Source organism: Aethalodelphis obliquidens, unplaced genomic scaffold (assembly GCF_003676395.1).
Source record: "Aethalodelphis obliquidens isolate GAN/ISIS:26980383/991018 unplaced genomic scaffold, ASM367639v1 scaffold6, whole genome shotgun sequence".
Classification (NCBI taxonomy): Eukaryota; Metazoa; Chordata; class Mammalia; order Artiodactyla; family Delphinidae; genus Aethalodelphis; species Aethalodelphis obliquidens.
Genome location: NW_020837950.1, coordinates 5,725,253 through 5,752,489, shown reverse-complemented (window position 1 = coordinate 5,752,489; position 27,237 = coordinate 5,725,253). Strand labels below are relative to the sequence as shown.

Below are 27,237 nucleotides of genomic sequence, written 5' to 3'. Positions count from 1 at the left end.
GGGTTGTTTTCTTTTAGCCATAATCTCCTGTATTAACAAAGTGGCAGCAGAGGCTGAAAATTGCACAGACGCACTCTCTTATGCCACAGTCATGTCCAGGGGACCCCATGTTCATAGTTCATAAACTGTGAAATAGACCGAGTCTTAGACTTAACCTGTATAGACCCAGCAGAAATCCCGTCATTTACTTGCCAATGATGACTTCACACTCATTCCAACCAGTCATGTTTCTTGACTTAAGATATCAGGGGTGACATGTGCATTACACTCACCAGCTTTGTGAGGCCAAGACCCAGGTAAAGACATACTTTTGGCTTGAATTATCCAGGATTGTTGCCCCCATCCTCTCCATTGCCAAATAGAAACAGCAGACTCGTTGGTAGTTCTGCTGACTAAAGTGTTTCCACATATACCGTCTTTACTGTCCGTTACAATCAGTGAAGGATCTTGAAAATGCAAAGAGAAAATGTGGTGCAGAGAATAAAGTTTGTTTTATGGATCCAAGGATAGGCTTTCCTTAAAAAGCATTACGTACAATACACAGAGATGTTGACCAAATTCCATCTTTCTGAAATCAATGACTGCTTTATAAATATTCACTTCAGAAAGAGCTCAGTCGAAATTTGCCAAGTGAAACAAACAAACAAACAAAAGATCTATTTATAATGTTAGAAGGAAAAGCTCTCCAAGATTTCTTATATGGACAATTTTTAATAGTATTTTACAAAGGGTGATGTGCCACAGTTGTTTTTTTTTTTTTCCCCTAAACAAATATAATCAAATATTTATCCCAGGAGGGAGGGTAAAGGAATGTGCAAGCATTTGTTCATGTTGGTTCATCAGCAGTTACTGGGATGAGGAGGACAGAAAAACGAACAAAGATATCTGTTGCTTGAAAGCAAACAGTCAACACAGAGGTCAAGTTGTTAATGGAATGTAGAATATTATGTAAACTTCCTTGTAAATTCTGTACATAGTTCATGGAACTGTTCCCTGTGGTGTGGTGGTCCTCAGCTTTTGGGTGGATGTTTGAAAAATACGAGCATTGTAAATAATGTAAGCTTACAAGGCACTCGCTTTTATTCATGAAGTGAAATGACTAGTGATTTGGGTCCAAACCAGAATCTTTTTAGCTCTTGCTCTTTCTCTGACATTGTGTGTGTACAGCTGTGTAATTCTGCCAGGTGTCTGTGATCACTGCCTCATGCCTCAACCCCACTGAAAGGGACTGGAGCTACCAAGAAGTCTGCACACCCCTGGGGCTCAGGAACAGCACACCAGCAGAGACAGGAATCTTAACGAGCTGCTCCTGGAACCGTGCCATGAAAAGTTTGACGCGTTTTTATCAGTCACTTGTGGCTACTCATATATTCAGATACCAAATTATCCATGCTGTTGAGGGGGTCAAGAATAGAAGACGTGATCAAAATCCACAGGGAATCCGAAGCTTCATTTGCACCAATAGCTTTAGCTTGTACCTTCTTTCCTTCCACAAGTGTTCCCAGAACTTCTAATACTTTCTAATAGAAATGGATGGATGGTTGATCAGGGTAAACAGTCGAATGCGCAAATGATGGGAAGGAGAAAAGGAGGAGATAGCCAATGACATTGGTAACACCAACTGGCTGATTCATGCCTGAAAGATCCAGAGGTGACCATGGCACTGTTTTTGAAGGGTAAAAAGAAGTACTGGTATAAATGGACTGGGTATTGACAAGTATTTTTCAACTGGGGGCCTGAGATATGTTTGGTATGTGCTAGTTAAACTTAAAAGAGAATCTGGCAATTAAATGTTCTCAAATATATTTCTCCCAAGTCCTGGTATTCTTGAAAAAGTCTTCGGAATGGTGGGATATTATGCCATAAGATGTGTTCCCATGCAGACTGGCAGTCCCAGAGAGGGTGATGGTATCCACAGAAATTCAGAAATTCTAAGCAAGTAGGGAAATAGATTGGTTTCTTAGCAACATTTGAGAGTGATCAATGTCTTTCTTGCAGGTAAGAACTTAGCAAGGCAAGGCTTTTATTGCCAGCATTTTAAGTGCCAGGAAGAGTGCAGGGAGCCATCACTGTAAGACATTTTGGCTCCAAAATGTGCCAAGTAGGGTCCACATCAATTGAATAAGAAAAAAAGCCCTGTTGGAACTAATCAAGTCAATGTCTAGGTCCAGAATACATTGTGCTTTTGCTTAAATCCTGCTTTTTCCAGATAACTGAAATCAACTGACAGAAAACTCCACTGTTAGAGGCTGCAACTTCACAAACATTTGAAAGGAAATCCTTTTCAACAGAAGAACTTCAAACCAGAAAATACTAAGTTCCTGGAAGGATAAGCATAGTTTTGAGTTTGTTTCTATTTCTCCAAACCAAGAATTTCCTTATTCGAACTGAAGAGATCTAACAGTTGTTTGTTTTGTTTCGGTTTTCCTATTTCAAAAAGTCCTTGGTACATCAAGGGACTGGCAACCATTCCTGATTGGCCCCTAGATACTCTGTCCACCCTGGAACAATCAGCACTCATCACCAAGGCTTCATTAGGAATTCACTGTGGGAAAAGGAGGTGTCTTTCTGAACCAGTTGGCAAAGAAAACCATTCTCATACCTGCATTTTCTCTCCTGAAGACAATAGAAAAATAAATCAATAAAAATTGTTTCATAAAAGAGAGGCCAAATAACATTATGCATTTGCCTAAAGTACACAGGGTCACAGATCCACTAACTTAAAACAGCCCCAGTTAGAAGCCAAAGGATAAATAAGAGCAATCAGTATTGCTGTCTGGCTCCTACTTCTTCCTGGGTTTCCGTTTGAAGAAAAACAGGGAAGGGGGAACATTTTCCAATATAATTTTTTATAGGTGAAAACTATTCAAATACGATATGTTTATGCATTTTGCAAGTTTGGCAACGTGAAACAGATCACCTCTTTTGTGTTCATTCCTTCCTGGAACCATACATCATCCTGACTCATGCCTTAACCCAATGAAATCAATCCCTTTCTTTTTCCTTTCTCATTTCTAAACCTCATAAGCTGTCTTGCCCATGGATAGCAGAAAGCTTAAGCTTCTTTGGACTTATACTGCATATCTTCAATTGAATCTACAAAAACAGTGAATTTTAATAATTTCCCCAAATTCCTACTCCTATTGCCTTTAACAGAACGTTAGAGGTAGCTACTGTATAATCACAGTAGCCTCTTCTGAACCGCCTTGGGTTATTTTTCTTTTCTGCTTTTCTGTCCCTTATATACAGAATACACGTTTACCTAAACCTTCTCCCTCCCAGTCTAATTCAAAATGAAATGGAAATAAAAATCATAAGCTCAAACCTAAGAAAACTACATTATCTACACTAAAGTTTGAGGATAAGACCATCTCCTTACATTATAGTTGTAATGTGGTGAATTCACACTGTATCAATTCTTTTTCATCAAACTCGTTTGTGTACTTCTTCAGTCTTAATTGTATGCCATTTAAAAATCTATTATTATTCCTCCCAGAATGGCTAATCATTTACACAGCACACCATTAGTTACAGACTGTCCTCTAGGAACTTGACCTAATTCATCCTTTCTGTATCTGATTCCTATTACAGATTTCCACTTCTATGCATTACCCTACCCACTCCTCTTCAACCTTCTAGCAGACATTAAATATAGTTAGTAACTGGACAGGTCATAAGGCAAACTGTCTAAACTGCCCCTATAAAATATGTGGAACATCTTTTTCCTCCAGACAACATTTCTACATTTAGAGAACAGAAAGTTCTCTAAACATATACCAAGCAATGTGCAGCTTAACCTTAAAAAGTTAACTATAAATGAGCTGCGTGGTGGGGAGAAGGAAATTATAGTGAACAGCAGACACCTTGGAATTAGGATTTTGTGACCTGGGCTTTATGCTGTCACTATCACAGCCTAGTTGTGTGACTACGGACATTCCACCAGATGACCTCCAAGTTCCTTTCCAGTATTAAATTTCAAAGGGAATTTTAAAGAGATTCATTTGTGTAGGAGATTACCAGAAAGATACAGGAGTCTCATGGCCTCTGTTAACACAGCCCCACAAATTTAGTTATATTCCTTGTTGCATGTCTTTGGGAGTAAGCCATCTGCTGTAAAGTGAACTGAATTCAAAACTTGTTCACAGTCCTCTAAAAATATATAGAGAACATAGTGTTAAATTTTCAGGCAAGTGGCAAAAAAAAAAATTTATGATTTTAGTAATCGTCCACACTACAATATTTCCTTCTAAAAGCACTGGAGAGTCTCATTTAACATAATCATCGTGGTCTCTATTTTCAGATATCTGAAAGATGTTGATCCCTTAGACCATTCTCTCTAACTCAGTCAGGAATGGCCATGGAATGCCCCTCCTGAGTGGAAAAGCCAACTTCTAAGCAGCATCTGAGCAGAAACGCTATTGCAGTGCCTTTCCATATTCCTTCCCATCCTAGACGCCATCACTGTCCTGTGTCCTGTAAGAGGAATAGCAGGTATGATTGAGCTCTCAGGTAAGAGGCAGCCACCCATCTATTGGAAAAGATTCCAGGTCTGTTATCCACTCTCTCTGCCCCCACTTCTCCCACCTCCTCCTATCCCCCACTTAAATCATTAAATCTGTCAAATGTTTTAGGCACAGCTATGGCAAAACTGAAAGTTTACTTATTAAATTGCAATCAGCATTTCTAGCTATTCACATTTTTAAAGATGCAGCCTAGTGTCTGAACAAGATCCCTAATGAGATTCCTGCACACAGATGTTCATAACTTTTTTTCCTTTTTTAAAAGATACCTTCCATCTCTAAACTTTCATGATTCTCCTGAGAACCCCTGACCATTCAAAACTGTTAGGAGAGTGCCTGGAAATTCCTCCCTTCCACCATAGGCCATTCTGTGGATGAGATGGTCTCTTTTTTGTAGAGTTATCCTAATATTCTGCCCCTCGACCTCACACACCCCACAAAACCTTCCTATGTACAGATGTATTCATTACTCCTCTTAAAAGTAGTGAGCTAATAGTTTTCTATTACTGGTTTGCCACACTTTTTTCCTAGTGATGGTTTCATATTTAATTTCATTTTTTTCAAAACAGAGGAAGCATTCCTAAGTCTTCAAATTTTCACCAAGTTGAGATTAGTACTTACTAATATGTATATCAATTAGGATTCATTTAAGTGCAAGTAACAAAAGATACAACTAAAAGTAACTTTAACAATCAAAATGTTATCTCATATAACAGTTAGAAGTAGCGCAGTTACTGGGTTAATTATTTCAATAGCACAATGATGTCATTATGACTCAGGCCCCTTCCCTAACCAGTTCTTAACTCTGTATGTTATCAGCAGCCATTATGGTTGCAAAGTGGCTACACTTACGCACTCATATCAAGTGGAAGAAATAAGGGAAAGCCCTGCCTTGGATTTCTTTTTAAGAGCAAGGACATCTTTCCCAAAAAACTCCCTCAACAGTCTTCTCTGTTGTCCCATTGGCCAGGGTTGGATAACACATCCATTCCTGAACCAGCCTCTGATAAGAGGCATGGAATTATCATGATTGGCTTACAACACTAACCCCGAGCTGCCCAGTGTCTGGGAAAAAAGGAGGTGGCGTGGGGAATATGTTAACAAAAAGAGGGAAGGGGGCTTCCCTGGTGGCGCGGTGGTTGGCAGTCCGCCTGCCGATGCAGGGGACACAGATTCGTGCCCCTGTCCAGGAAGGTCCCACATGCCGCAGAGCGGCTGGGCCCGTGAGCCATGGCCGCTGAGCCTGCGCGTAACGGGAGAGGCCACAACAGTGAGGGGCCCGCGTACAACCAAAAAAAAAAAAGAGGGAAGAATGGCTTTTGGGTAGATATCCAACGATGACTGTCACACATTGGTCTAAGGCATCAAAAAACACTTTCCCACACATTGTTTCCTGGTTTGACCTTCACTACAGTGCTGTGAAGTTAAGATGACAAAACCAATAGGTAGAAATAGAGGCTCAAATAGGTTAAATGATTTACCCAAGATCTGATAACTAGTTAGTGATGGAGTTAGTATTCAATCTCAGTTTTTCTTGGCTCCAAAGGCAAAGCTTTTTCCACTCTACTACACTGCCTGGATTTAATCTTTTTAACCTGATGATCCAGGTTGTGGGTAGTTCAAAGATGAGTGGAGAGTAGGAGAAAAGAGAGTGATTTCCTCTCCCAGTATGTAGATACTGTGCCGAGTAAACACTCTTGCTCTTTTTTGTAATCCTTCTCCATCCTTCCTCCATCCTCCACACAAAAGTTTTTCATTACTCTCTTGAGGGAAAGTGTAGAAGGAGTAGCTTGTACAACATCTAAATAGCCTGAAGCGTGCCCCAGTTTGCCTGAGATAGTGCCAGTGTGTAATTTATCAATAGATAATTTCACTCAAAAGTGTCCATTTAGATAACGAGTTATATAGTCATGCTAATTATGAGGTCTCATGATTCCCATACCTGGAGGATATGGGAAATATTAGCAAGTTAATATTAACACCTTGGAGAAAATATCTTGGCTCCCTATGAATCTTTTATTCATGACTGACCTCAGTCTTCTCCATCACTCATGCTCACTTCATTTCTCATTGTACCCCTCACTCAGCTTCAAGCATGCTAATCCTTACGCTTTCCCTACCCTTCCACTGCAGCGGCCACCTATCATCCCAAAATGTTCTCGTTGCTGTGCTTGAATTTTTACATTTTATCTCCAGCTCAGGCTCCTCCTAACGCCTCCCTAATGAATCCGGCCAACATCAACCAAAAAGCCATCATGAGCAAACTTCCCTCATTCTGTTCACTCTCCCTCTCCCCTTCACCCTCAATTCTTGTGGCCATTTTGTCCAAAGATAGTTACTTCATTTGTGTATTTTCCAGTAGTTTTGCAAATAGATGCTCTGCCTCCCTAAATAAAGCGTAAGGTCTTTAAGGGTAAATGTCCCATTTTCTAATTCTTTTGCATTGCCCAAAGCATCTATTATTCTGTCCATTGTGGAGAATCTGTACATGCTGACTGAATAACCTACGTTGCTATATGTAGCAACAGAGAATGTCCATAATGGACATTACTTTCAGAATTATAGATAATACCTTGTGAGGCAGGTGTCCCTGCTACCCTCCCCCAAGTTATTTTAGTCCCATTGAGCCTATGTCTGCAACCTCTAAGTGGATTTTTTTAAATGCAGCTAGAGTTACAACTGAACCCAGGTTAGGGTCTGTGCCGAGTGGTCACTGAGATTTTTTCCATTGTTTATGACTATACAAACTGAATCCTAACACCACCATTCTAGAGTCTGCCAGTCTAGCAGACTTGGACTTTCCATGCTAATTACTACTGCTTTTCCTCTATGGAAGAAGGAACTGTTTTATTTAAAGTTTCATTTTTCCCTCGTTTACCCAAGTTTGCCTTGTTAAAAGCCTTTGGATCTAGATTCTACTGGGCGTTTACTCTTGAAGCTGGGACTACACTGCGTAATTGGAACACTCCAATGTGAATCCTAAGAGAGTCCTCCCAGAGAGTATGGCACACCAAATTTCATTTCTGCCAAGAAGTAAATAGAAGGTTTAGAACTATCTAAGGGGGATGGGCAGTTCTTGACATGCACCAACTGTCCCTCAAGACTGCATAAAACAGATGTACAGAGAAATACCTTTTCTGCCCCTCTCCTTTCAGCTGCTAACTTCCCTGTTCTCCTGTTACATATATTTACTTATTTGCATAAAAGGTATCATTTGCAAGCCTTACCTCAGAGTGGCAACCAGCCACCCCAGTTTTACTAGATAACATATTTTTCTACTTGGTATTTCCCCAAATACATTGAATTGCAGTGTATCTGCTTTTTCTTTTTTTTAAGCGAATCAATTTCATGTTAATCTGTTGCCTACATCTTTGTGAAATACTCACTGGATAAAGCTTGAACTATTTTCTATTTTGCAACAATGCCACTGAGACATCTTGGGGGAAGCCCCTTGATTATTCTAACTCACTGCAGTGTTGTGGAAAACAGAATCATATACACAAGTGAAATTTCACATTCAGAACATCCACTACTCTTCTAAGTATGGAATACTCCTGATTAGATATGCATATATTCATTGACTGTGTTGCTCAACTCCTTATTTTAGAGAGGGCCAATAACCCTCTTGTTAAAAACTACCATGTGGCATTATTACAAAGTCAAGGTTGCATGAGGGTTTTGGAAATTCCAAATGATATAAATGTTTACAAGGGCCAAACTTTTTTTTTGACATCTTTAAGCTTTTTATTTTTGAACGCTAGGCAGCATTTTGTGCCATTGTGATGGGAACCTAATGGCTAATGTGAAATAATGCTGTCATGTCATTTAAAAGGTTAATGAAAATGTAAAGAGGAAACTTTAATACTGCATAAATACAAATAAAACTCTCTTTGAGAAAAACTCATCTGGGTTAGGGTGGCTTGCTTGAAAAATTCTCTTGGCTGTCCATCATCTCTGAATAATTATTTCACTCCTCTGTCTTTACCCAAGGAGACTCAACTTGAGGCAAAGATCTTTACACAGTGATTCAGGAGGTTTGGGAAAGCAGGACTCATTAGGCTAAAGATTGGGAAAATTACTATCCTGCCAGCAATGGAACATCTCTTTGGCTACCACCTCACCTAAACCTTGATTGAATCCAAAAATTAGCTGAACTTTCCAAACCAGTCTCCTGCTATTTTAATTCACAGCACCCTGTACTACATAACTGGATCTTTCAAAAGCAGGTGCTACATGTATACAGAAAGAAATGCATACCTTCCGTTGCCTCTCAAAATCCGTTATGCTAAATTCACCAAATATGTTAGAAGATGTTAAGTGTTTTGTTCCTTGTGTTTTTTAATCTCCACTAATCATTTTGCTGAATTGTCTATTACCCTCCTACTAAATGTGAATCAGCTAATTCCTGAATGGCATTACACAGCTCTTGTAAATAAAATAACCCCTTTTGCCCTCTTTATTTTTCAGCAGGCAGAACTCCTTTAATTACAGAGGTACATAAATTACAATATATTAATGTTCTTTTGCTCTTTTGACATAAGCATCTGCTTTCTTACATAAGCAGATAATACTTTTGTATACCTACCAGACCACTAAAAAGCTCAAGGGCAAGAATGAGTATTTCCAGAAACCTACAGGAATTTTAATGAAATGAGACGGGTTTCACCAATGCCAAGAAAGAAGAGGTAGACTCCTTACTTTTGTAATCCAACTTTCTATTTTGTATCAGTATATACTGTATTTTCTGATTGAAACTGCTGTTCTCTCTAATGAAACTTGTGCTTTTCTGTAGTTGCTTTTTACATTTGAAATCAAAATTTCATACAGTATGCTTGACTTGTACCCTTTCTGTTAGGAATTTGATTAAATATCCTAACCTTTCATTAATTCCTTTTTACATGCTTAAAGTATTTGACGTTAGGCCTTTGCTATCTCAAAAATGATCTGTGGACAAAATCCATGAAGCCTGGAGACTGTGATTTATACACATGAAAGAAGAAATAGATTTCCCGTTTAGCAGTGAATCAGTGACCAAGAAGCTGTTCAGTGTCTTCTGATTACTGACCCTTTTACCCTTCATGGCCTTTTTTCTACTCATCATTCATTGAGTAATCATGTATTCTTGTAAAATGCAAAATCAACTTACATGCAATCAGGTATGGACACAAGAAATGCTTGTGCTCTCGATTTCAGGACTCACAGTCTCATACCTTAGGACTCACGGGACTGTAGTTTACTCATTATTTTGTTAATAGTGTGGCTTTGCTATAAAATAAGTTGCTGTTTTCTTTGCTTTAGTACTACAAGATTTTAAATGTTGCAGCAAATGAAAGAAAGAAAACACGTTTGAAGGCTGGTGTCAAAAACCATCAGCTGTACTTACAAAAGCCGTTGTGCAGCTTCTGAAATGAAGTTTATTGCTGTAAATATGTACAATTTATGTTAGCCTGTTTATTCCTAAAACACAAATAAAACTTTTTTTATTAAAAATGCCTACATATAAAAAGCTTACTTTGTACTATGTTTAAAAACATGCAAGATTTCAGGCATATCTTTTTATAATCCTTAAAAATGTTTAGAATTCTGAATCTTTCATTTGGGAGCTTTTATTATAAAATTTAATACAAAACAAAATCCCTTTATTTGGAAGAAATTCTTTGCAGTATTATCCAACAATTGGGAGAAAAATGCCAGCACTCTTCCAGGAGCTTATTTCTGTACCACTTTGATTTTTTTTTTTTTAATATTCTTTAAGATAACATGCCTTACAAACATTTGAACATATGGAGTGTTTACATATTAGGGAATAAAAAAAGAAGAAATGAAGTTTCCTTGTATTCAAAAATGATGCCTAAAACGGACTTTAATAGCATCCATTTGTGAGGTGCATTATGTCATATTTCTTTTAAAAATCTCCACTGTAAATATGAATAGTAGAGTTGGCCTATTTGTCAGTCTTTCCTAATTTGAAGACTTCCAAACTCTGAACTCATTCTCTCCCTTCACAAATAATATGTTGACAATAAAATAATGAACAGACAAAAGGTGTGAAGTTCATTTATCCATTAATTGGTGATTAGTAGAATAGCTTTTCAATAAGAGTCTAAATTCCAGCCTAGAGATGGCTTCAACATTCATCCAGCAATATAACTGGGAATCTGCACTTTATCATCAGAGCCTTGGCCTGCAGGGCTACCAGGGGTTTAGACACCCTACACTTGGCTACTCTTTCCAGAAGACTATGTTATACAACAGGAGAAAGAAATGGCCATCCAGTTTTATTTAAATTAGAAAGTAACAAATATATACATAGCATTTTTAGGATTTGCTATAGGGATTATAAATAAGAAGCAGCTAGCATAAGGTAGGGGTTTGTGTATCTCTGTTGTCACTAGTACCAGCCAAGAATATGGAGAAATTGGAACCCTTGTGCACTTTTGGTGGGAATGTAAAATGATGTCATGGCTATGGAAAAAAGTACGGAGATGTCTCAAAAAATTAAAAATAGAACTACCATGTGATTCAGCAATCCCACTTCAAGGTATTTAGCATAAATAATTGGAAACAGGCTCTCGAAGAGATATTTGCACTCCTGTGCTCACTGCAACATTAGTCACAATAACCAAGAGGTGAAAACAACTTAAATGTCCGTTGACAGATTAATGGATTTTAAAAAAATGTGGTATATACATGTAATGGAATATTATTCAGCCTTTAAAAAAAAAAGAAGGAAATCCTGAGGACATTATGGTAAGCATATGGAATATGGTAGCTATAGAAGGACAAAGGCTGCGTGATTCCACTTATGAAGTATCAAAAGTAGTCAAATTCTTGAAGCAGAAAGCAGAATGGGGATTGCCAGGGACTGGAGGAGGGAGAAATAGGGAGTTGCTGTTCATGGAGAGAGTCTCAATGCTGCACAACAATGTATATACATGTTAACAATACTGTTAACAATACTGTACTGCAGACAAACATTTAAGAGAGTAGATTTCATGTTATGTTTTTTGCCACAATTTTAAAAAAAGAAAGAAATGCAAAGTGGTATAGCCACTTTGAAAAAGTTTGACAGTTTCTTATAACATTAAACATTGTTGTGCAAAACTGGGGCTTCTCTGGGGGCGCAGTGGTTGAGAATCCACCTGACAATGCAGGGGACACAGGTTCGAGCCCTGGTCCGGGAAGATCTCACATGCCGCGGAGCAGCTAAGCCCATGCGCCACAACTACTGAGCCTGTGCTCTAGCCCGTGAGCCACAACTACTGAGCCCGCGTGCCACAACTACTGAAGCCCATGCACCTAGAGCTCGTGCTCTGCAGCAAAAGAAGCCTCCACAGTGAGAAGCCCGCGCACCACAACAAAGAGTAGCCCCCCCTCTCCACAACCAGAGAAAGTCCACGCGAAGCAACGAACACCCAACACAGCCAAAAATAAATAAATAAATTTATTTTTTAAAAAAACACAGTTGTGCAAAACGATCCAACAATCACATTCCTAGGTATTGTTCAGTTAGTTTCAAAACTTATGTCCACATAAGAACTTGCCTGTGCATGGTTACAACAGCTTTATTCATAATTGCCCCCAAAATGAAAAGAACCTATTTCCTTCAACAAGTGAATATAAACGGTGGTACACCTATACAACGAAATACTTCTCAGAGAGAAAACAGAAATGAGTTATTAAGGCAAAAAGACCTGGAAGAAAAGCATACTGATAAGTGAAAGAAGCCAGTCTGAAAAGACTACACACTACATGATCCCAACTACACGACATTCCGGAAAAGGGAAAGCTATAATGACATTAAGAAAAATCACTAGTTGGCTGGGGTTCTGAGGAAGATGGAGAGGGATGATTAAGTAAAGCATAGGGGATTTTTAGGGTGTTGAACTATTCTGTGGAGTCAGTACATGTGTTAGTTCACAACCTCGGGAGTTTCCCAAGTGTAATCAGAAACCAGCCCCCACCCATGCAGAGCAAGGATCTCTTGCCCTGTGAGAGGTGAACCACTCCAGATTAGTAGGTAGTGGTTTTAACAAGAAAGGCAACGTCCAAGACTTGCCTTGGGCGGCCACCAAGACAAGTAGATCTCTGCCTCAACCCACCCAAGTCTTAAAAGTTTACATAGAAGCCTTAACTGGATTCAGTCACATATACAGTCCAGAGAGTCTCAATACCACATTATCACCTCTGGGCAGGATCCTTGGGGCAGCTTGTGGGAGTGGAGAAAACAAGTGGAATGCACATTCCAAGGACAGGGGAGGGGGCAAGGAGCCTCCTATTGCCAGGGTCCAGCTCACGGGTCAACAGCTGGTCACATCCTCTCAATGACCTCCCCCAACAACATGACATTAGGCATTTGTCAAAACTCAGAACTGTTCAACAAAAAGAATACACCTTAATGTATGCAAATTTAAATTTAAGAAGCTGGGGGATCCCAGCAAGGAAGACAGATTACAGCAAAAAATCTCACTATTACAAATGTATAAAACGACCTCGTGAAGGGAGTGGGGGGGAGAGGTACTGACCCAAGTAACTTGGAAATGAGTGGAGTCTGTGAGACTAAAGGCAAAAGAAATAAATCCTTCCTGGGAAGAAAAAGAAAATTTCCCCCTCCCACACAGGGGTACAGATTAACAACCTTGACTGCTATATATATTCTGGAATGAATGGTGCATGGGGGGATTCAGGTTTCTCACTGCTGGAATGTGAATTCACAGATAAGGGAGGGTAGCAGGCTAGAATGATCCCCGTGTAATGAAGCAGAGTTGGAGACATCAGGAGGAACTCATGTGCAGCTTAATATACAGATGATTATATAAAGAAGTATTTATAGATATGTGTATATACACAGGTTAGTTTACATGCATGGATTTCTTTGTTCGGTCAGCTGAGAGGGCCCCAAAAAACAACAATGAGCACACCCAGCTTGGTTTCTAATACCATTCTTCAATAAACTGAACCAGGGCTTCTTGGAGAAATGGTTGATTCTAGGACTGGGAAGGAGATTGACAAGATGAGCGTGGAGCATCTAGTATTGCCAGGAAGTTAAGGAGATAATATAAAATAAATAAATAAAATCCACCTCAAGGGTATGTCAAAGGACAAAGGAGCCAAGTGAAGAGCTCCAAATGGCCAAAGCTGAAACAATTTAAGTAACAAGTAATACTGAATTATAACCCAAAGTATAAAATAAATATCCATGAGTCCATACTATATAAATGATTAAATTAATTAATAAAGAGACAAATCTATGTGGAAGAATTCCAAAGCATTTATGTAACTATTCGGACCTCAAGGAGGGGGAGCCTAATTCCTTAAGTCTGGGTTGTACATAGTGGCTTCCTTCCAAAGAGGACAGTATGGAAGAAGGAGAAATAAAGAATAACTTTACAGTGAAGAAACTTGACAAACACTACCTCCGCTGGGTGATCAAGGTCAATGTCAATTCATAAATACTGTTAAGAATCTGTACCCTTAAGATGATGTGATGTAAATGGCACTTTACCTCTGTGATCTTCCTGCCCAAAACCCACAAGCCCAGTGTACACAGGAGAAAATTATTAAATTCCAATAGAGGGGCATCCTACAAAATATCTCACCCATATTCCTCAAACTATCAAGGTCATCAAAAACAAGTATGGGAAATTATCACAGCAAGAGAAGCCTAAGGAGACATGATAAATATGAAATGGAATCCTGGAAGAGAAAAAGGACATTAGGTAAAAACTTAGGAAATCTAAATAAACTATGGAATTTAGTTAATAATAATGTATTGATATTAGTTCATCAATTATAACAAATGGACCATACTAATATGTTAATAACAGTGGAAACTGGATGTGGGGTATATGAGATCTCTTTGTACTATCTGCTTCATTTTTCTGTATATCCAAAACTGTTCTAAAAAAATTATTTACAAAAAAAAGAAAAAGAAAAAAAAGATAAGCCACAGATTAGGAGAGAATATTTAAATACTTTCAAGGCATATATATGATAAAGACTTGTATCCAGGCTATATAAAGAATTCCCAAAACTCGGAAGAAAACAATCCAATTTAAAAATGGGAAACTGATCTGGACACTTCACCAAAGAAGATATACAGACAGCAAATAAGCACATGAAAAGATACTCAACATCATTAGGGAAATGAATATTATTAAAACAACAATGAGACACCACAACACACCTAAGAACAGCTGAAATTAGAAAGACTGACCATACCAAGTGTTAGCGAGGCGGTGGAGGTGGAACTCTCATAGACTGTGGTATGGAATGTAAAATGTAAAAATCACTTTGGAATACAGTTTGGCAGTGAAAAGATAAACATACACCTACCACATGATCCAGCCATTTCACTCCTAAGTATTTACTTCCAAAAGAAAGCATATGTCCATACAAAGACACATACAAGAATGTTCATAGCATTCTGTGTATTGTAACAGCCAAAAACTGTTAACAACCAAAACATCCATTAACAGGTGAACAGATAAACAAATGATGGCGGAATTCTACAACAGAATACTTCTCAACAATAAAAAGGAATGAACCACTGATATATGCAGTATCATGGATGAACTTAAAATAATACTGAAAGAAGCCAGATCACACAAAAAAAGAACATACTGTATGATTCCATTTATATTAAACTCTGGAAAATGGGAACTCATCTAGAATGGCAGGACGCAGCTCAGTGGTCGTCTGGGGGTAAAGGGCACAGGAGTAAGGATTACAAAGGAGTAGGACGACACTTTCAGGAGTGACTGGTTGTTCACCACCTTGAGGTGACGCTTTCATGGGTGTGCAGACGTCAAAACTGATCAGACTGCCCACTTTAAATATGTGCAGTCTAAGTCAGATTTCAATAAAGCATTTACATATGGTAATGTAGTAATAACATAGTGAGAGAAGGACTAAGCAGAGTAAGGGTTTTCCCTTCTCAAAGGAAGGACTTTGTGGAGGGTTGAAATTCTGAAGGGCCCTATATCAGTATTATTGCAAGTGCTCGCCTACAAACTGTTACTGGTCCACAACGACATAAGGAATTTGCACAAGAAGGTAAAACAACTACCTCCCAAAGCACGCTGGTTAGTTCAGCTGATTTTTTTTTTTTCCTGGCCAAAATTTCTCAGTGAAGAAAGAAGTATATTGATGAACATTGTGGCACAAGCTCCACATCTAATCACCAAGCTGTAACAAACAGTTCATAGAGTGGCATTAGCCTACAGACACGTTTTGAGTAGCACCGTCTGAACTGCACTCACTTTTGTTAATCTCACTAAGCCTACCCTCATCTGTACGATGAGAATTAGAGGGAATGCTCTGGACACCTCGAATAATAATCTGATGCTCTAATGAATTATAAATCTTGCAAAAATCAGATACCAATGATGTGTTATTGAGTTATGTAGAAAGTCATCTGAAATAAAGCAATATATAAAAATAAAATATTTTTTATTTGCTCAAAATGCTTGTTTTTAAAGTTAACTGAAATTAAAAATGGTCTGTTTTCCAATGAAGTTGTTAACATCCAAAACTTCATTAAGAGTTTGTAACAAATTAAGAGTTTACAACAAATGTGGTCTATATACAGTCTTAGCTGACATTTTGATAGTAGTGTATACTCTATACAATGACATGTATTCTTTTTATCAGAGCATACTCTCCTGATCAGACACAGAAATACAGAAGTTACAGTGTTATTTTCATTTTTATCTATGTTCTAATATGAGATTTTAGTTTCTAGAATTCAAAACTCAAAATTGTTCACACAGATTTAGTGTTTTTTTCTTGTCTGGAGCACTTCTCTAAGAAATTTTACATTTTATAAACTTTCCTTTGAAATACGAGAAAAACATGGAATCTCCTGAGTTACAGATGTAGCTTATACATTCTTTAAAAGTTATTTTTTTCAAATATTACAAATTAACCATATATATCCATAATAAACATCCTTGCTATTCACATAGTTCTTTAAGCAATATTCAAGTATATTTGTGCTTGTAAGTTTCCATTACTTTAGAGCCTACTTTTAGCTTTCAATGAAACTGTATATCTGTAAAGGTTTCTCAAATATGTAATAAATGAGCAAAACAGTCATTATGAAAATATAAACTGCTATTATAGCCTTTTCATCTTTCATGTTTTTATGCATTTCTTGTCAACCATATAATTTCCTGTTCTTTAGGGAAGTTGATAAATTGTTGTCTTTGTAATCTCAACACTGCTGCTTTCTCAGCAGGCCAAAAGAGTATATCACAGGTTTCCTAACACATGGTATTCACTCTGCCGTATCAGTTGTAGCAGTGGAATCCGATAATATTGGTATTCATCACTTCCAGTTATTTCAACTGCAGGACCACCTTAAAACACAAAGGGAGGGAAGGGTGGGAATCAGGTTATCCCAGAATGATGCCAGTATCTGCTGAATGAGATGCTTTGAAATCTCTGAAGAAGGGGCTGGAGAACTGACAAGTACAATGCACAGAAGGCACAGGTCTGCCAGAATCCATGCTTCAGACCCATCTAACATTTACACCAGGCTCTGCCACACACGTCTCCAGACTTGTAGCCTCATCCAAAGGCAAGCCAGGCTACCAGTTTGTTACTGGGCACGTGGACCAGTCATCAAGGCACCACGATGGCCGAGTGACTGCACAGTATGGAGGGAAGATGAAGTATACCAGAGTTTCAAAAAGATCGAGCCAAGATGGGTTAGTGGCAAGAGAGGTTGGTAAGAATAACTGACTTTAATCCTTGAGACACGATCACTAGAGACGACGCTCGACAACAAGGAAAGGAACATACGCAACGTAGGGAATTATGTCTTCCTCACGGCAGCAGTTTCTACTGTCTAAATACTATTTTTCACATTAGTTAAACACTCGGAATTGTTACTGTTACTTAGCCATTCCTTTGTAAATGTAAAGCTTTTGGTCCTTCATTAGCTCTATTTTGTCTCAAGCTGATTTCTGTCATAATAACTACAAACCATACTTTGTCTCTGGGACTTAAGGCGATTTTCTACCATTTGTCCAGTAAATAAGACAATCTTTTCTTCAAGATCATTAACTATTATTAATCATTAAATGTCTTCAGAAAAATTTTTTTACCATTAATGAGCACTGGAGCAAAACAAATCTAGCTGTTATTCTTTAAAAAAAATAACCACTTGATAAATTATGTTCTATTAATGTAAATTAAATTTATAATTAGTGTAATATCTAAAACTAGAGAAGAACATATCAAAGTATCTTCTGTGCTTGACATAAAATATCAGGAACAAAAGAAATATTAAACATAAATGATTAGTTTTTCTTATATTGCTCTAATGGTATCAATCAGAAATTAAATATTTTGAGCCATACAAAAAAATTAAAACACATACCTTATTAGCTGCTTCCAAGGAATTTATTAGATTCTGCAGCTCTTCTTTACTCATTTCAACAGAATACGGCTTGACTTCACCATTTTCTTTCACATCTAGATGAAGGTTTAAAAGTGGCATTTGTAGTGTAGCAATCTTGTCACTAGAAAGTGCAAGCTGTTTAAAATGAGAAAAATACTAATTAGTAAGTAGTATTAAAAAGGATTATATTACATATGCATCAGAGCTTACAAACAACACGTTAGAAAAAAGAGTACTCCTGTTTGCTATGAAGTACAGGGAAATGTGAAAGGAATAAAAGAAATTAAACCCATGCCAAACCAGCATATATCTGATGAATAGAAAAAGAAAAGAGAGAAAGTAGTTTAGGGGAAAAAGACAAGCAGTCAGGATTTTATGGTAGGAGGAGAAATCTAGAGCAGCGTTATGGCTGGGAAGTACTGAATGGGTCCAATGCATCAAGAAACAAGAGAATTTTAAAGAAGTGTAACGATAACAACAGGATGAAAGTCCGTGTACAAAGATAAAACTAAAAACACCGTGAAGTCTCAGAAATTAAGATGCTTAAATAATGAGCAGATAACTCTCTATTAAACTATTGAAAAATGTTATCAAGATACCATCTTTGATCAGAGCCACTCAACAAAAACATAGGACACTATTACCTCTTCTACTTTCTGTCTAGAGGAAATGGAAGAACCAACTGTTTACGATACTAAAGCTTTTTGAAACAATCATCATAGCTTCACTGGCAGATGGCAAAGAGAAACTCAGTTTTCCTGGAATCTGAGCCAGTAACCCCACAATAACTGAATTTTGGAGTGCTACCACTTGCAAAAGTTTACTTGGGCAATAGTAAAGGACTCCCTCCCTGACAACCAACCTCAAAGGATCTCCCTTGTGGTGCATACACTACAGGACCAAACAAACCTTCACGTAGCTCCTCCATCCTCTCTCCAAAATACAGGACCCATAATATCCGAGAAAGCATCACCTTCAGGTTGTCCGCCTCATCAATAATTCTCCTCAATATTTCCAACAAGTGGTTTCCCAGCCTATGTTTGAGTACCAGCTATGAGAAGGAGTGTGCTAACTCAAAAAGAGGTTAAAATAATTTTCAGGGCTTCCCTGGTGGCGCAGTGTTGAGAGTCCACCTGCCGATGCAGGGGACGGGTTCGTGCCCCGGTCCGGGAAGATCCCACATGCCGCAGAGCGGCTGGGCCCGTGAGCCATGGCCGCTGGAGCCTGCGCGTCCGGAGCCTGTGCTCCGCAACGGGAGAGGCCACAACAGTGAGAGGCCCGCGTACCACAGAAAAAAAATAATAATTTTCAGATACGTATAGTGGTTAAATTATTATTTCTTAGGTTGAATTGAAACCTATCTTATTACAAATCATATACTTTAGCCTTTGTCCTATTCGCCAGAGCCACAGAGTACATATCTATTCCTTCATCTACATGACTTTTAGTCCTTTAATGACTTAAAGCTTTACTTAATTAAATTTATTATACTTGTAATTTATTATACATGGTTTAGATGTCTGCAGTGCACTTACTGATGCCCAAGTTAACACAAAAGATGTAATTTTAATTATCTTTGATACATTTTTAGGAAAATGTATTCTCAAAAATACAGAAATTTTAGATATATATTATAAAAAATAAATCTATTCAAAAAATGAAATAAAAAGCATAAATACTCATAAATAAATATATTCTCACCTTTAACTGCCAATCAAAATCCTGTAGCTGTGAAGAGGAAATATCAACTATTTCTTTCAACAGAGCCTGCTTGATTTCATCTTTCCTACTTTTTAAGCATTTCATGATAGCTTCTTGATGAGATGAATTCAACTGATCCAACTGCTGAGATATCTATGAAAATAAAAATAGATGGTTAGAAAATAAGTGGAAGGGCCTTTCTGTTTATTTTTTTAATTTTTATTGGAGTATGGCTGCTTTACAATGTTGTGCTAGCCTCCACTGCACAACAAAATGAATCAGCCATACACATAGAGATATCCCCTCCCCTTTGGACTTCCCTCCCATTTAGGTTACCCCAGTGCATTAGGCAGAATTCCCTGTGCTATACAGTATGTTCCCATCATTTGTCTATTTTATACATAGTATTGATAATGTATACGTGTCAATCCCAGTCTCCTAATTCCTCCCACCCCACCCCTTTCCCCCTTGGTATCCATACATTTGTTCTCTACGTCTCTGTCTCTATTTCTGCTTTGCAAATAAGACCACCTATACCACTTTTCTAGATTCCACATATATGCGTTATTATACGATATTCGCTTTTCTCTTTCTGACTTACTTCACTCTGTATGACACGCTCTAGGTTCATCCACGTCTCTACAGATGACCTAATTTCACTCCTTTTTATGGCTGAGTAATATTCCACTGTATACATGTACCACATCTTCTTTACCCATTCCTCTTTTGATGGACATTTAGGTTGCTTCCATGTCCTGGCTATTGTAAATAGTTCTGCTATGAACACTGGGGTGCATGTGTTTTTTTGAATTATGGTTTTCTCTGGGTATATGCCCAGTAGTGGGATTGTTTGGTCATATGGTAGTTCTATTTCTAGTTTTTTTAAGGAACCTCCATACTGTTCTCCATAGCAGCTGTATCAATTTACATGCCCACCAACAGTGCAAGAGGGTTCCCTCTTCTCCACACCCTCTCCACCATTTATTGTTTGTAGATTTTTTGATGATGGCCATTCTGACCAGTGAGGTGATACCTCCTGGTAGTTTTGATTTGCATTTCTCTAATGATTAGTGATGCTGAGCATCTTTAGGGCCTTTCTGTTTAAAATGTAAACAACAGTCACACTCTCACATACCCTTTAAAATAGTATCAATAAATGAAAAAAAAAACTTCTATAACCATGAAACAATAAGATGAGGATGCATAACCAATAAACAAGAGGTTTTAACAAATTTTTGCAAAACAGAAAGTAAAAAGGGCTGACCAGTGAAGCAGAATAAGAGTGAATACACTTGGAAACCACTAAAGCTGGTATACCTATATTAATGTATCAGAAAACAGACTTTATGAAATAGAGCAGGATAGCAAAAGGGTTGCTCAACAGAAATACATAACAATCATAAATGTGTGTGCACGTAATAACACTTCAAAATATATAAAGCACCAAAACTTGGCAGAAAAAGAGAAATGGGTAAATCAACTTTCATAATTAGAGATGTTAACAAAGCTCTCAGTAACTGATAGAAAGAGACAAAAAAATCAGTAAAAATATTTCTGCTTAACCTAACTACACATAGAACACTACACCCTACGATTGCAGAATACATATTATCTTCAAGTGTATAAGGGACATACCCAAAAATGAAACATATGCTGAACCATGTCGCAAATCACAACAGATTTCAAAGGATTGGAACCATACTATTTATATTTTTGAGCCACTGTGTAATTAAATCATAACTGAAAAAAAATTCCAGCATCTGAAAATTAAGCAACATGGTAACACAGTACTAAGTGACAAAAGAAATAAATCTTGCACAAACTTTCAGAGAAAAAGGAAAAAAAAACAAAACAAACAACTTCCTAATTCATTCCATGAGACCAGAATAAAACTTTATATTCTGAAAAAAAAATTATAGGAAAAAAAAATTATGGGCCAATATCACTCAAATATAGATGAAAAAATCCTAAACAAAATATTGGCAAATCAAACCAAAAGATACATTAAAAAAGATAATACATCATGACCAAGTTGAGTTTATTTTGGCAATGTAAGGTTAGTTTAACATTCAAAAATCAATGCAAGGCATCACATTAACAAAATAAAGGTGAAAATAATAAATTCAGGAAAAAAGCATTTGATAAAATTCAATACCTATTAATGATAAAAATTCTTAGCAAAGTAAGAATTGTAGGAAGCTTCTTTAATCTAATCACGGATACCCATAAAATCATACAGCTGACACACTAAATTGTGAAATAGTGAACACATACATTCTCTGTAAGGTCAGGAACAAGGCACTGCTTTTCTTTTTTCCCCAAAACTGTCCTGAAATTATAAGCCAGTGCAATAAGAGGGGAAAAAAAGAAATAAAAGGTATTAAAATTGAAAAAGAAAATGATTGCATACAAAAAAAATCCAAAAAAGTTTATAAACCATTATATATAAATTTAGAAAGACTGTTGGACACAAAGTATATAAAAATCAACACTGTTTGCACATACTAGCAATATGCAATTGGAGAGCAAAATTAAAGAACAGTTACTTAGAAATAAATCCAACAAAATATTTGCAAGACCTCTACACTGAAAACTACAAAATATTAGAGCAAAACTGAAGTTAATCTAAATGAATGGAAGGTTATACCATATTCATAGATCAGAAGGCTCAGTACTGTTAAGATGTCAATTCTCTCCAAAACAGTCTAGAGATTCAGTGCAATCCCATGCTATGCACTTAATGTCCCCTAAAAATTCATGTTAAAACTCTGACCTTCGGGCTTCCCTGGTGGCACAGTGGTTGAGAGTCCGCCTGCTGATGCAGGGGACATGGGTTCGTGCCCCGGTCCGGGAAGATCCCACATGCCGCGGAGCAGCTGGGCCTGTGAGCCATGGCCGTTGAGCATGTTCGTCCAGAGCCTGTGCTCCACAATGGGAGAGGCCACAACAGTGAGAGGCCCACATACCGCAAAAAAACAAACAAACAAATCAAAAAAAACCTCTGACCTTCAAGATGATATCAAGAAATGGGGCCTTGGAGAGGTAATCAGGTTTGGATGAGGTCATGAAGGTGGGACCCTCATGATGGGATTAGTGCCCTTATAAGAAGCACCAGAGAGTTTGCTTTCTGTCTCCACCCCTACCCCCACAGCCATGTGAGGACACAGTGAGAAGGCAATCATCTGCAGCAAGGAAAAAAGCCCTCACCAGGGACCAGAATCAGCCATACCTTGGACTTTGGACTCCCTAGACTCTAGAACTGCAAGAAATTAATTCCTGTTATTTAAGCTACTCACTCCAAGGTATTTTGTTGTGGCAGCCCAAGCTAATACTCCCCATCAAAATTCCAGCAGGTTTTTTGGTTAAAACTGACAAGCTGATTTTAAAATGCACCTGAAAATACAAAGGATCTAGAGTAACCAAAGCAATCTTGAAGAAACACAAGGTTGAAGCTCTTCTACTACCAGATATCAAAACTTAATGTAATATAGCTTTAACTCTACAATAATTAAGACATTGTAGTATGGGCAAACATAGACAAACAGACTAATGGAGTGAAAAAAGAGTCCAGATAGAGAACCATACATATATGGTCACCTGATTTCCGAGAAAGGCTGCACAGAAATTCTATGGGGCAAGGATGGTCATTTCAATAAATGGTACTAGGTCAAGTGAATATCATATGGAAAAATTTCAATTTGACCCCTACTCCATACACAAATATTAATTCAAAATGCATCAGTGACATAAATGTAAAAGCTAAAACAATCAAGCTTCTACAAGAAAGCATCCAAAAACATCTTCATGGCTCTGGCACAAATATTTCTTAAACACAGCATTAATATCACTAACCATCAAAAGAAATACTGACAAATTGGACTTGATTAAAATACAGAACTTCTATTCACCAAAAGATACTATTAAGAGACTGAAAAGGCAAGTAACATAAAAGATATTTAAAATACATATATCCAAGAACTCATATTCAGAATATCATCGAAATCAAAATGACATACATAACTCTATTTTTTTCCCAAGTGGGCAACCTACACAAACATGCCCAAATGACTTTTGACAAAGGTACAAAAGCAATTCAATGGAAGGATACCCCATGACCCTGCAATTTCACTTCAAGATGTTTATCCTAGAAAAGCTGGCCCATGTGTGTACGAAAAGACACATACAAAATGTCTGTAGCAGCACTATTCATAATAATGAAAGAGGCAATGACCCAACTATTCATCAGCAGGGGGACAGAAAAATAAGCCCTACTAATTCCTATCATCAAATACTACAAGGGGTTAAAATACATAAACCAGATCTACGTTCATGAACAGTGGTAAATCTAAAACGCAATGTTGCAGAAAAATTACAAATAGATACAAACATTACCATTGACAAGTTACACATTTAAACAGCTCAAATAATTGTATATATTGCTTAAAGATGCAAATATTCACACAATATAGAATACAAAACACGCACACAACTTCACAAGTGGTAATCTCTAGGGGGAGGGTGATATTTATGTGTATCTGTAATGCCTTGTTTCTAAAACACACACAAACCTGAAATACATAAAATAAAATTTTAACAACTGTTTAATTGTGGTAATGGGAATATAGGTGTCAGTTATATAACTTTCAGTTTTCTTCTATATGACTTAAATGTTTCACAGTTTTAAAATATACAAACAACCAAAAACAAAATTACAAAAATCCGGAACTTGCAGATTTTCCACTTACAATTATGAGGTTTTTATTGTTATCTATTATACACTTAATAATGATGGCCCTTGTTTTATATAGTGCCCTGAAGACCAACTTAATAAAAAAAAATCTGAATACAAATTATTTATTATTTATCATAAGGTATATAAATTTGGAATGAAGTTACCTCTTCATCAGATAAATTTTTACCAACTACAGCTTTGAAAAAGTTGGTAATGTCTTCTAGAACATGCATCCATTCTGTTGAATCCCAAACACTGTGATAATCCTGGTAGAGAGGATAAGTTCGGCCACAAATGCCATCAATTATTTTATGAAGAAGCTAGAGAGAAGAAAAAAGAGAAATAAATGTAATTGTAAGTAAAATTATAAAACAGATTTATCTTCCTCGTAGCACATAAATGGTGTTGGGAGAAGTTCATGTTACCTTCAGGAGCAGCTGAGGTTGAAAAGCAACTATCCTTAACATTATTTTATTAATTAAAAGTTAGAGGGCTTCCCTGGTGGCGCAGTGGTTGGGAGTCCGCCTGCCGATGCAGGGGACACGGGTTCGTGCCCCGGTCCGGGAAGATCCCGCATGCCGCGGAGCGGCTGGGCCCGTGAGCCATGGCCGCTGAGCCTGAGTGTCCGGAGCCTGTGCTCCGCAACAGGAGAGGCCACAACAGTGAGAGCCCCGTGTACCGCAAAAAAAAAAAAAAAAAAAAAAAGTTAGAGCTTCACACACACACACACACACACACACACACACAAAAACAGACTTTCTGTAATTGTCCACCTTCAGAAGCTAAAATAATTTTATAGATACACTGTTGTTTCTCCAACGTTCCTGGAAGGAAGATGGTGAGTGTACAAGTTTCTCCTTGGGATTCCTTAGACATCGGATTTATACCAATAACGAAAAAACAAGGTATGACTCTTAGATCAAAGTCTTTTAACTGTAGATCTACACACCTCTTCTCTCCGTTTTCCACAACACCCACACTTATTTCTTTTGGTCCAAAAAAAGCCCCTCGGTGCCTTTCTTTCTTTTTTACATTCCTTTCTCTCTACCCTACCTTAATGCCAGCAATGGAAACCCTAACACATATATAACTAAACAAAGTAATTAAGACTGGATTTTGGAACAAAACTGTCTAGTCTGAATCCTAGTTCCACTACATACTAGTTTTGCCAAGTTATTTAAACATTCTGTGCCTGTTTCCTCATGTGTAAAACGAGGATATCATCTATCCCTATAATGTTGTATGGATTGAAGAATACATGCAGATCACTTGGCACACTCCTGGCATTAAACACTGCTTGCCATTGTTATCCTTCATCATCTTATTATTATCATCATCATCACTATTACTACTACTACTACGGTACTACGTTCCATGCCTTTAACATATATTAACTGAGTACCTACTATACCAGCACTATTCTAGGTAAATGATAAATATGGTTATCCTTCTCAAGGGATATTTGTGTCTTGTAAGAAGCATACTTGAACCCAAACAACTTGGAAATGCATTTAAGCAGCAAGGCTTCCAACTCTTTTCTCCTGGATCATATTCCAGTCCATTTTAAGCAGTAACTCCTCTATAAACACCACACATATCGGAACAGAGATGAGCAACTGGTGACCCTACTTCCAAATGTTGGCTAAAGTACTATGTGAACAGAAATTTTATTTATCATAAATTAACCAACATTTTCAACTTGAAATTCATTCAAAATTCTCTACCTATATTTCACCTTATCCCAAACTGTCCCCCATGCTAAAACAAAACTCAGAACACAAACTGAAAAATAAGAGTGCTATCCTTTTGGAATATATTTTTTAAATTAATTCACAAATATGTAATGAGCACTTCATTCCAGTTATTAAACAAGTTAATGTAAATACAAAGAAAAATAACTATAACAGCTACCATTTATAAAGCCCGAGTTATGTACCAAACACTGTGCTGATCTTCACTGTAACTCTGTGAAGTAAGCCTTGCTATTATCCCCATTTTACAAATGAGGAAACTGAGGATAAATAAGGTCCTACATATCAGAGCCTCAGTCCATTAGAGAAAACTAATATATCAATAAATAAATGTAATTTAGGATGATAAGAGTTGTAATTCAAGTTTACAGAAGGTACAAAACAGCACAGAGGAAGGAGGGGAAAGTATGTCTTAAAAGGATGAGTAGTTGGCTAAACAGGACAAGGGTATTTCTAGTCACAAGCAGCTGCATATGCAGATAAAAGTGTAAAACCACATGGTGCAATTTGGGAGATGACAGCATACAAAGCTGGAGAGGTGGTGGAGGCCAAATCACAAAGGGCCTTGTACACAGTGCAAAAGAGCCGAAACTTTAATGTGTGTTCAACAGGGAACGAGAGGTTGCAAACCAACCTGTCCAGGTTGTAAGTTTTCAAAGACTACGTGGCGACTCCACCCCCCGGCCCGGGTCACTTGGTCCCGGCCGCTTGCGGGAGAGAACAGGCAGTCCCCACTCAGGTGCGGGCGCGGCCCGGCGGGCGTCTGCGTGCAAAGCGCCCGGAGAGGCCACTGGAAGCCGGGTCGCAGAGGTGGCGACCCAAGCCTCGGCCTCCTCAACTCTCCAGGAGACGCAGGGGGCGGGCCACCCGAAATCACACCCCTTCCTCCTCCTTCCCCTGGGAAGCAGGCGCGAGCCCCGCAAAGGCGTCCAGGTGGGACCTGCCCCGCACGCCAGGCCTTCCCGGAGCCCGGCCCCGCGCAGCCGCCCCTGGCGCCCTCCTCACCTGCAGGCCCAGCTCGGCAGGAAGCTTCTGCAGCCGCCACAAGGGAACCCCCTCTTCCGGCTCCATCCCTGCGAGTAGCGAGGCAGGGTCACATGACCACTCCTGGCGTCTCCTTTGAGGCCG

General features: G+C 38.1%; 1 protein-coding gene across 2 annotated transcripts; it reads right to left on the bottom strand.

Annotated features, from left to right (window-relative positions):
- Positions 1 to 472: 472 nt before the first annotated feature.
- COMMD8 (COMM domain containing 8) lies at positions 473 to 27,237 on the bottom strand. Of its 2 annotated transcripts, none has more exons than XM_027103043.1 (5): positions 27,115 to 27,237; positions 24,523 to 24,678; positions 19,627 to 19,779; positions 17,905 to 18,060; positions 473 to 2,616 (listed from the first exon to the last, which is right to left on the bottom strand). In XM_027103043.1, the coding sequence occupies exons 1-5, from the start codon at positions 27,178 to 27,180 to the stop codon at positions 2,521 to 2,523; spliced, it is 627 nt and encodes a 208-aa protein (XP_026958844.1). In that variant the 5' UTR covers positions 27,181 to 27,237; the 3' UTR covers positions 473 to 2,520. The 2 variants fall into 2 exon arrangements, with proteins under 2 accessions (XP_026958844.1, XP_026958845.1); XM_027103044.1 differs by lacking the exon at positions 473 to 2,616 and adding an exon at positions 15,953 to 16,879.

What these genes read in the sequence shown, in the direction of transcription:
- COMMD8 (XM_027103043.1), bottom strand. Translation starts at nt 27,180, where the DNA reads ATGGAGCCGGAAGAGGGGGTTCCCTTGTGGCGGCTGCAGAAGCTTCCT. An exon ending in AAAATTTATCTGATGAAGAG is followed by an intron (nt 19,780 to 24,522) that starts GTAACTTCATTC and finishes TTATTTTCATAG; the next exon opens with ATATCTCAGCAGTTGGATCA. An exon ending in ATTTTGATTGGCAGTTAAAG is followed by an intron (nt 18,061 to 19,626) that starts GTGAGAATATAT and finishes CATTTTAAACAG; the next exon opens with CTTGCACTTTCTAGTGACAA.